This window comes from Rousettus aegyptiacus, unplaced genomic scaffold (genome assembly GCF_014176215.1).
Source record: "Rousettus aegyptiacus isolate mRouAeg1 unplaced genomic scaffold, mRouAeg1.p scaffold_m13_p_6, whole genome shotgun sequence".
NCBI lineage: Eukaryota > Metazoa > Chordata > Mammalia > Chiroptera > Pteropodidae > Rousettus > Rousettus aegyptiacus.
Window position 1 is genome coordinate 78,054,275 of NW_023416309.1, and position 10,441 is coordinate 78,064,715.

At 52.0% G+C, this 10,441-nt stretch overlaps 1 protein-coding gene across 8 annotated transcripts in view; it reads left to right on the plus strand.

The window, feature by feature from the left end:
- MYO1C (myosin IC) overlaps window positions 1-7,850 on the plus strand; it is a 21,191-nt gene extending 13,341 nt beyond the window's left edge. For all 8 annotated transcript variants that reach the window (XM_016138941.2, XM_016138948.2, XM_016138944.2 and 5 more), the window contains 18 exons: window positions 467-561; window positions 642-688; window positions 802-882; window positions 3,077-3,182; window positions 3,282-3,399; window positions 3,928-4,041; window positions 4,123-4,199; window positions 4,535-4,603; window positions 4,702-4,786; window positions 4,879-5,038; window positions 5,325-5,408; window positions 6,050-6,143; window positions 6,233-6,288; window positions 6,438-6,573; window positions 6,652-6,722; window positions 6,812-6,909; window positions 6,986-7,085; window positions 7,487-7,850. In XM_016138941.2, the coding sequence (XP_015994427.2) occupies window positions 467-561; window positions 642-688; window positions 802-882; window positions 3,077-3,182; window positions 3,282-3,399; window positions 3,928-4,041; window positions 4,123-4,199; window positions 4,535-4,603; window positions 4,702-4,786; window positions 4,879-5,038; window positions 5,325-5,408; window positions 6,050-6,143; window positions 6,233-6,288; window positions 6,438-6,573; window positions 6,652-6,722; window positions 6,812-6,909; window positions 6,986-7,085; window positions 7,487-7,513 (1,618 nt within the window). In that variant the 3' untranslated portion in view covers window positions 7,514-7,850. The remainder of the gene's footprint in view (window positions 1-466; window positions 562-641; window positions 689-801; window positions 883-3,076; window positions 3,183-3,281; window positions 3,400-3,927; window positions 4,042-4,122; window positions 4,200-4,534; window positions 4,604-4,701; window positions 4,787-4,878; window positions 5,039-5,324; window positions 5,409-6,049; window positions 6,144-6,232; window positions 6,289-6,437; window positions 6,574-6,651; window positions 6,723-6,811; window positions 6,910-6,985; window positions 7,086-7,486) is intronic.
- The last annotated feature ends 2,591 nt before the right edge of the window (window positions 7,851-10,441 follow it).

Below are 10,441 nucleotides of genomic sequence, written 5' to 3' on the forward strand. Positions count from 1 at the left end.
CATTTAACCTATGGTAAAACTGATGTCATTATACATTGTTTCATTTAAAGTCCAGAACCTATTAATGTTAAGGCTCAGGATAATGTTATATCCTGAGTATTTTCCTATATCATCAAGCAGAAAAATTTCCGGAAAACACTTCCTCCAGTGGCTCTTAACTCACAGATACCCACTGTTCTCACCCAGCCTCTGGGAACCCCTGGCCCCCCTCCCAGTTTCTGTTGGATAACAAGGCTGCCACAGACATCTTTGTTCCTTAAATCTCTGCCTATGTCTCTGGTTAGTTGGTTAGAATAGTTCTTAAAAGTAGAAAATGGGCTAAAGAATATAAACGTGCGTAAGACTTTAGTAACGTCTTGGGGGGCACACTCCATTCTTAAAATGTCGTGGGCAGTGTTCAACCACTCAGCAGTCATACAACAGCCACAGTCATGCAACTGTAGCTACCTCTCCTTGTCACCCCCAGGCACAAGCTGGCCGACCAGCGGACCAGGAAATCTCTGGGCCGGGGAGAGTTCCGCCTTCTGCACTATGCTGGAGAAGTGACCTACAGTGTGACAGGTGAGGACCCTTGGGTTAGGTCTCCACAGTGGACAGGGAGAAGCACTCTTCCTCACCTCACATCTGCTCTCTCCTCCCAGGATTTCTGGATAAAAACAATGACCTTCTCTTCCGGAACCTGAAGGAGGTGAGGAGGACTGTGGGGAGGGCTCCAGGTTAGGCCCCAAATGATCTTTGCCCTAGAAATCTCCCCTACCTTTCCCTGTACTGCCACCTTGACCCCCTGCTCTACCCTCACAGACCATGTGCAGCTCGGATAATCCCATTATGAGCCAGTGCTTCGACCGGAGTGAGCTCAGTGACAAGAAGCGCCCAGAGACGGTGTGGAGGCTGTGGGACCCAAGGGGGCGTGTGTGTGCATGCACGCATGGACAAGTGCCTGCATGAACCTGGGAGTTGGCCATGTGCATGTGAGCTTGTGTGTTTGTTGGTGCCAGTATGCACATCTGCGTGTGTCTAGGAGGCTGCCTGTTGATACACCTGTGCCTACTTCTGTGTGTGCCTGTGTGTATACCTATATCTGTGTGGGCATCCATATATATATGTATATATGTTTGCGTGTGTGTGTATATATATGCCTCCCTCTGTGGGCATTTGTGTACATTCATCCACTGAACAGACATTTGTAGCAAATATCGGCAGGCACTTAGGATATCGAAATGTGTAAGTGCTTTGATAGAAATATGTGTAGGATGCTTTGGAGACTTAGAATAGAGAGCAGCAAACTGCCTGAGGGAGTAAAAGGGGTGAGGGGGGCAGGGAAGGCTTCCTGGAGGAGGAAGCATTTGTGATAACATGGGAATGAGTAGGTGCATGTCAGATGGTCCTATGGAAGAACATTGTAGGCAGTGGGAGAGCACTGTAGGCAGCACACAAATACACACATACACAGTCCAGAATAAAAAACAGACAGGAGATTGACGGGAGAGTGACATTGTCGAGGAGAGAGGCAGGAAAAGGCAGGTGTGGCCAGTGGTGCCAAATGTAGGGAGAGCTCCAATGAACTGAGGACAGAGGTGTGGCTATTGGACTTGGCAAGAGGGCCAAGGCAGCCCCAGGAAGAGCAAGGGCAGTAGGGAGGGAGAGGCCAGAGCGCTGCAGGCTGAGGCATGTTTGGCAGGGAGAGAATGGAGGCAGTGTGTTGCCCAGCGTCTGACTCCCTGGGACTCTGCCTTCTGCTCCCCGACCCATACTCCAGCACTCATCCTCTGGCCTCAGTATCCGCCTGTGAAGTCACCTGTGAATTTATTATTCCCAGGCCTCTCTAGCAAGTCTAGATTCACGTATCCAGTGATGTCCTCCAAGTGGCCCGCAGGCACGCCAGACTCCACTGGTCTATAATGGGCCCTGGATTGCCTAGTCCCCCAGGCCTACTCCTGTGTCCCTATTTCAGGACAGGGGTCACCCTCTGCCCAGTTCCACAGGCCAGAAACCTGGGTAGCATCCCTAACCTCAGTCTCCTGTCCCTTATCCAAGCAACCGCTGGCTCTTGCCTATTTCTGCTGCCTGAATACTTCCCAACTTCTTCCTCTCAGCCTCTTCCCCACAACCACTACTCCAGTTCAATTCTTGTTATCTCTCCCCTGAGCCAGCCAGCCAGCCTCCAGCCAGCCTGGTTTCCTGGCTCCCCGTCTGCTCTTACCAACCGTCGTCCACATGCCTGCTATAGAAATATTCTAAAAGTCAGATCTGTTTCTATCATTCCCTCACTCTAAATTCCTCCATGGCTCCCTAATGTGACTCGAGTCCTGCCATGATACTGCTTCTGCCTGCCTCTCTAACCTTCTTTTCTACTCTCCACCTGGATCTACGCACAGCTTGTAGCTCCTTGTGTACATGAGACCTTTGCTTAGGCTGTCCCTTGCCTGGAATGCCCTTTTCTCCTGTCTTCCTTCTGGCTCTCCTACATACCATTCACTTATTCATTTATCTTCTTTCTTACATATCCTTTTAATCTCAGCCAATGGGTCATGTCCAGGTCTGCCCTGATGCTCTCTACTCTCACTGACTGGATTAGTTGCCACTTCTTGGTGCTCCCAAAACCCTCCCAGCATGTGGTCATTAATGGGACCACAATGGATTGCAGGTCATTGTTGAGGAGTCTGCTTCTCCCACAGGCCTGAGAACCTTGAAGGTCCTGCAGGGCAGTGCATATGGATAATGGTTGAGCTCATAGGCATAGGACACATTATTTAGGAATGTGGCCCTGAAATTCTAGAAAGAGTGATTTGCCAAAAGGAGGTATGGAATTGAAATGCGGAGACCTGAGCAGGATTTTTAGACCTGAGTGAATTTTGTAAACTGCTGTCTCTACACCAACCAGAGTGAGGCAGGTGGGCGTAGTCTGGCCCCCTCCTCTATTGTGAGGGGGGATGGTGGGAGGAAGTAAGGGTGGGCATGGGGGGTAGGTGTAGTTGTGGGAACTGGTGCTGCTCTGTCCCACGGAGGGGCTGCACCAGGCATCAGTGACCTCAGCCCAACTTAGGCCAACCTTCCATTCACTTTTGCTCACCAGGTTGCCACCCAGTTCAAGATGAGCCTCCTGCAGCTGGTAGAAATACTTCAGTCTAAGGAGCCTGCTTATATCCGCTGCATCAAGCCCAATGATGCCAAACAGCCCGGTAGGCCCCTCCTGCCCATGGGCCTGTGTGGCTGGGTCTTGGCAAGGGCAGTTGGCCATCAGTGCAAGCCCGCTAACCACCCTGTTACCTCTGTCCCAGGCCGCTTTGATGAGGTGCTGATCCGGCACCAGGTGAAGTACCTGGGGCTGATGGAGAACCTGCGTGTGCGCAGAGCTGGTTTTGCCTATCGCCGCAAATACGAGGCTTTCCTGCAGAGGTGGGGGCGAGGCCTGGCTCTGTGGCTGGGAAAGAGGGCAGGAGGGTGGGAGCCTCCTGTGTCTTGGGAGGGAGGATAAAGATTCTCGGCTCCATTTCAGAGACATGATGCTGAGGCTCTGAGCTGCTGTGAGACCCACACCAGGGTCCCCCTGTGTTGTAGGCCTAATGTTAAGCTTGGTAAAGAGAACCCTAGTCCCCAAAATCTCTGCCCTCATGGAGTACCTGGGCAGGGGTCAATGAGGCAGGCATCCACATGCCTGTCATGAGGAGAGATGGTCAAAGCCTATGAGGACAGAGGATTCAATCAGGTGTGAATTCTATCTCTGCTACTTTCCTGCCCCATGATCTTGGGCAGAGGAGAATACCTCAGTTGCCTCATCTTTAAAATGGGGGTAACGGCAACCTCCCAGGCTTTCTGTAAGCTATCAGTCAGTGGAAGCATCCAGCAGGTGCCCTGGAAGGCTCCTTTGGGTCCCCAGAGAAGAGTGCTGACTGGGGTGGAACCTGGGTACAATTTTGTTCCCAGGTACAAGTCACTGTGTCCAGAGACATGGCCCACATGGGCAGGACGGCCCCAGGATGGAGTGGCTGTGCTGGTCAGGCACCTCGGCTACAAGCCAGAAGAGTACAAGATGGGCAGGTGAGTGAGATTGTGCCTGGGGTCTGGGTGGGGTGGGGCTTGGGGATAGTGACCAGGAGCTGATCTCTGCTGCCCTCCCAGGACCAAGATCTTCATCCGCTTCCCCAAGACCCTGTTTGCCACAGAGGATGCCCTGGAGGTCCGGCGGCAGAGCCTGGGTGAGAGAAAGGCCCCACCCTTCCTGTCCCAGTGGGGTCTGTTCTAGGCAACGGGAAACAAATCACTGCATTTGGCTCCTTCTCCAGGAAGTCCACCTTGCCCACATTCAGCTGCCTTCCTCCTTAGCAGCTCCAGCCCCAGTACCCACATGCCTCTGGATACAAACTCTGAGCATGTTCCCACATTCCTTTGTTCCCTCCTTCACTTATTTATTCTCCTAGTCAATAACTCTTTCAACCACACCCTCATTCATGCCAGTCAGTGATCTCTGACAGCCAGGCCCACAGCTAGTTCCCCTGAGCTCTGGCCAATTGACTTTCTTTCCCAACCACAGCCACAAAGATCCAGGCCTCCTGGAGGGCCTTTCACTGGCGGCAGAAATTCCTCAGGGTAAAGCGATCAGGTTTGTTGGCCCAGGGGTCTTCAGGAGGGGCAGGATCTGGGGCTAGGGTGGGCCATCATGGTAAAGCAATAGAGGTCAGCAATCTGTGGTCTCTGTAGCCATCTGCATCCAGTCGTGGTGGCGGGGAACACTGGGACGGAGGAAGGCTGCCAAGAGGAAGTGGGCAGCACAGACGATCCGGCGGTGAGCATTGGGGTACTATGAGGGGGTGCAGAGCAGGTTGTGTATAGGAGACAGACTTCTTACCCCTTCTCTGCTGGGCCCCCTTCCCCCAGGCTCATACGAGGCTTCATCCTGCGCCATGCGCCCCGTTGCCCTGAGAACGCCTTCTTTCTGGACCATGTGCGCACTTCTTTTTTGCTCAACCTGCGACGCCAGCTGCCCCGGAACGTCTTGGACACTTCCTGGCCCACGCCCCCACCTGCCCTGCGTGAGGTCTGTGGACCCTACCTACTGACTTAGGGAGCTTCAAAGCACTCACTTGATGGGCCCGATAATTATGTGGCCATAAGAGCAATCAGGAGAGCTCCCCAAGGGAGAGAAACTGGAACTGGGCTGTGGCGGATGAGCTATTTTGAGAAAAACGATTCTAGAATGGAAGAGTTGTACAGTATGAGGGAGTTTTGCTTAGGCCAAAGACTGGTAGCAGACATATGCCTATTGTCTTCAGAGGGAAGGGAGCTAGGCCATCTAGATGCCCTGACCTCACTCATGTCCACAGGCCTCGGAGCTTCTGCGGGAGCTGTGCATGAAGAACATGGTGTGGAAGTACTGCCGGAGTATCAGCCCTGAGTGGAAGCAGCAGGTATGGAGAGCAAGGAGGCAGGCATAGACTAGCCAAGGGAGCAGTGGGTACCACTCGAAAAATGCCAGCCCTCTTTGGCCTCATGTATGAAGTGGAGGCTGGAGTAAATTGTAAGTCCTTCTGGGCGAACTCCACTGGACTGGTAGAGGCTGCCCAGAGCCCTGTGTCGAAAGGCTGCAGCTACAGTCTGATTTATAGTGTCTGCTATGGTTCTGGAGGCAGACATTAGTGGCCAATGTGCCTTGTATTTGCCAACTCAATATTGAGTAATGCCAAAGGACCCACCCAGTTCAGATGATCTGTAGTAGTTTTAAGTATTAGCAATCAGCAAACTTTAAGATCCCATGTCTAAGATGAACCTTGGGGGCTCCAGGGCCTGATATGAGAGGAATTATCCCCCAAATTGAGCCTGGACCTTAATGATGTCATGACCCTTCCAGGGAGCCCTTTGCCTTGGTTGGTGGAGCTGGGGGTAAGGTAGAGGAGGGGCTGATGGGAGTGTTGATGGCAGGGCTCAGCCTGCTGGTGCTGGGGCCAGAAAGAGGGTGAGGGAGGCTGTCTTAGCTTCTGAGATTGGCCTGCCCCCCATCATGATCGTCTTCACCCTCTGACACTCCTCCTCCCTGCCCTTGTCTCCTCAGCTGCATCAGAAAGCTGTGGCTAGTGAGATCTTCAAGGGCAAGAAGGATAATTACCCCCAGAGTGTCCCCAGGCTCTTTATCAGCACGCGGCTTGGTGAGCTTCTTACTTTTCAATGCTCAAACCCTCCATTACCATTCTATTCCCTTTTCCTCTGACTTCTTTCTCCCCCATTGGGGTTGCAGGTGCAGACGAGATCAGCCCCAAAGTGCTGCAGGCCCTAGGCACTGAGCCTATCCAGGTGAGACCCTGCCTGCAGCCCTTAGTCCAGCACAGTTCTGCTGCCCAAGGGCTGGATGAAGACATCAGGGCCCAGGCAGAGGGTGAGGGGGTTATCACTGAAGCCCCCTCAGCTCCTCCTCTGCCCCTCTCTCCACCTTCTGTCTCCAGTATGCAGTGCCTGTAGTGAAATATGACCGCAAAGGCTACAAGCCTCGTTCCCGGCAGCTGCTGCTGACACCCAGTGCTGTGGTCATCGTGGAGGATGCCAAAGTCAAACAGAGGATTGATTACGCCAACCTGACCGGTGAGCCAGAGTCCAGGGCTGCGTAGGGAGGGACCCTGTTCTGACCCTTGATCCCTGACCTCTGTTCAACCCCCTCAGGAATCTCCGTTAGCAGCCTGAGTGATAGCCTCTTTGTGCTTCATGTGCAGCGTGAGGACAATAAGCAGAAGGTACCCTTTTGGGGACTGGGAGGCAGAATGGGGGTGGGTTCCCTAGCTCTGGGCAGAGCCTGACCCCTCCCCTTTTCTGGGTCCTCCAGGGGGATGTGGTACTGCAGAGTGACCATGTGATTGAGACACTGACCAAGACAGCACTCAGCGCTGACTGTGTGAACAACATAAACATCAACCAGGGCAGGTGAGGCAGCTAGGGGCAGTGAGGGGGCCCTGTGTGCACACACATGGGCAGTCCTCACAAACCCCCTTCCCTTCAGCATCACATTTGCAGGGGGTCCTGGCAGGGATGGCATTATCGACTTCACACCTGGCTCAGAGCTGCTCATTACAAAGGCCAAGAATGGGCACCTAGCTGTGGTAAGTGGAACCTGGCAGGCAACACCTGCTTCCCCGCTGATGGCCTTGCTCTGGGGTGGAGCATCTAGTAGCCAAGGTTTCCTTGGCACTGCTTGGGTACCATACCACTTCTTTTATCCTGTTGCCCATTGAGGCTTCAGAGAAGGGGCCATTTGAGCCAGCACAGTGCAAAAGGTCATAAAGAGGGCAGCATGGGGGTTGGGGAAGACCTAGAGGGGTTAGGAGTGTGCTGGGTAGGAGGAGAGGCCCACTCTGGCTGGGGCCAGGAGTCCCGTGGAAACAGGATCAGAGTCTCTAGGACCAGGCTGCTACTGCATGTATCTAATCTGTGAAGACAAGTGTGTGATGCACCTCAGTCTGCTTCTTGCTCACTACTTGTGCTTCTGTCTTTGCCCCTACAGGTGGCCCCACGGCTGAACTCTCGGTGATGAAGGTGCCCACTGGACCTCTCCCACCTCCCATTGCTTTGCTTATCCTCTCTTCCCCTTCTCAGTTACCAAAGACTCGAGCTTGCAGACAGGGACCCAGAGGCACTTCGAAGCCCACCGACAAACTTCTGACTCCTGCTCACCCTTCTCTTGAGGGAGCAGTGGGTGTCAGGGAGCTGCCACAGGTGGGGGCCAGGCCGGGCCACAGCAATAGGAAAACTGGGGCCAGAGGCAGCCATGCCAGCCCCACTGCCATTGCCAAATATTTGAGAGAAGGGAACTTTTGCTGAGTTTTTAAAATCTCTGAGATTTTTGATGCTTCATAGGAAATTATTTTTTTTAAACCATTTTCCCACCCCAAGACACACTGGATGTGTTTTTCCTTGACTCCAGCAGGGCAGGGAATATAGCTCAGAGGTTGGGCAGTCTGGGTCCTGGTGTCCTCCTCCCTGCCCAGGCCACCCTGTCCTCCTTGTTCCCTTGGCATCTTGCCTGCCTACCTGCCCACATGTACCCTTTGTAGCCTACTCTGACCTCCCCCTGGGGGCTGAGACCATCCTTGCCTTCCCCCTTCTTCCTGCCTTAAAAATGCCCTTTCAGCATCATCAGCCCAGCCCAAGGGCATCCTGGAGTGGGTGAAGGAGTATTAGACCATAGAATTTGGAAGACAGAGTGATCATCTAGTCCAGCCTCCTGGTGTGACAGAGAGGGAGACAGTGGCCCAAAAAGGGGAAGGGACTTGCCCTTTATCCAGCAGGTTGGGGGAAAACCGAGACTACAGCCCTGTCCTCAGCACACCTCACTGCCTCTTCCAGAGACAGGGGCCCCATGAAACAGGCTCATGTCTTAAGGGTACATGTGGCTCCCTGACCAGCAATCACCCTTGGGGGCCACCAGGTGGAAGGAACACTTCTGCCTGAGTCTATGCCTTAGGATGACAAACACCCTGCCCATATAATTTTGGCCTCAATTCAAGGATATAGGGCTTTTCCTGGGCCCTGATCCCCACCCTGTCCTGGGAACCTGAGGAAGGGGCTGGCCTTGGGAGAAGCTGCAGGAGCATCACCTCTTTCTGCTGTTTCCCCCCACCCTCCACTCCTCAGAGGGCCTGGGGGTAGCTCAGCTGCCTCTGCCCTCCTGGGGGTCTCAGCCCACTGCTGACACTTCTGCAATCCAGAGAAACACTAAATAAAGCAATACGTGTTTGCCAATGTCAGTCTTGTGAATGTTAGGAAAGGAGGCAGACCCCTAAAAGGCAGCGAGTGTCTTGTATTACAAATGTTGCCGGTTTGAATGAGGTGCTATTCCCTGACCCAATCACTGTAGTCAGAAGAGCATATTCTGATGTGTGCCTGGGAGGCCTGGGTCATGTGCCTACCCCTATCCCCAAACAGAAGTGTCATGAACCACATCTGACCGCAAAGACCAAGAGTTGGGGCAGATAGCTTCCCAAAAGAAAATTAGTGTTGCCTTCAGAAGAAATGGAATGAGTGTTGCAAGCTGCAGCCACAAAACTAATCAGCAGATGGCTTAAGAGTTTTTCCAAGTGGGAGGGGCACGGCAGGCAGAAAGAATGGCAGGCCTTAAAGGCAAGAAAATATTTAACTTGGGATCAGGCTACCTGCTAAGTTTAGATTCATCACCTACAGCAGAAGTTCTCAATCAGTGAGGTACGATGCGTGGTATGACTATTGGGCTTGGCACAATCCTGTAAGCACACCTAGATTTTGATATCTCCCAGAAATTATAGAAAATGAAAGCACAATAATTTGTCCACTCTATCAGTAACAGTGGCTCTAAGAAGCCAACAGATAAAATAAACATTGTTAGTTGCAATTACCAGCTTTAACTGTAGCAACATTCCTTCTCTGGCAAATTGGTATGCATGGGAGAGTGATGTCACTGTCATAACTCAGATGCAACCAAGGACTCTCCTTTTGAGCGGTAACCAAGAATGGTTTGTGTCCCAGCTCAGTGTAGTGCCCTCTAGGAGATAATCTGCCAAATGTAGGAAGCTGATTTTGGCCCTGGACTATAATCTCCATCCATTCATTTCTTCATCCAAACAACATTTACTTAATGTGCCAGGATCTCTCGGATAGCCTTGATATGTGGTATATGGCAGGGAAAAAAAAGAACAAAATATCTAATGAAGTTTGCATTCTAGAAGAGAAGAGAATACAAAAAAAAATACATAAAATATGTAATAGATTAGGAGATAAGTGCTAGGAAAATAAAGCAGAGAAGGGAGAGAGGGAGAGTTGGGTGTGCAGTTTGCAATTCCAAACGGACTGTTGAGAGAAGGCCTCCCTGAGGGGCAACACTGGAACAAAGACCTGAAGCGGGTGAAAGAAGGACTGTGGATTTCCAGCAGAGGAAATAGTAAGTACAAAGCATGGAGGCTTACTAGAGAAAGAGGAAGAAAGTGGGTCTTGGAGAGGAGCGATGGGGGAAGAGAGCAGGGAAGGGAAGAGATGATAGGTGCATTCGCATCTCACTTCCTTAAGATGTTCTTGATTTTCTCAATTCCTTAAGGACTGATACAAGGAAGTTGGCATCTGCTCCTGGATTCGTCCCTACAAAAGGTTATCTGTGTGAGCAGCTTTCCTAAAGGATGGGGGCAATGAGGGGTGTTTACATTGCAGCAAAACAGGCAACTCATTCTCAATAGTCCTACAGTATGTCACCACTGGAAACATCTCACTGACCATTCCGGGAAGGTCTGGCCTCCCGCCTTGGTTCCCAAGCACACTCTCCTCCTCCCCTAGACCCTCTTTAGAGTCTTCTCACATTTCTCCCTAGAGTTTTTTCCCTGGTGTCTGCCTCCAGATCTTATCTTTGCATATTTTAAGACTGGTCCTCGTCTCTCTGCAAAACTAAAGGCTACCCACTGGAGATGGGACATCTCTCTTTTTCATAGTCCAGAAA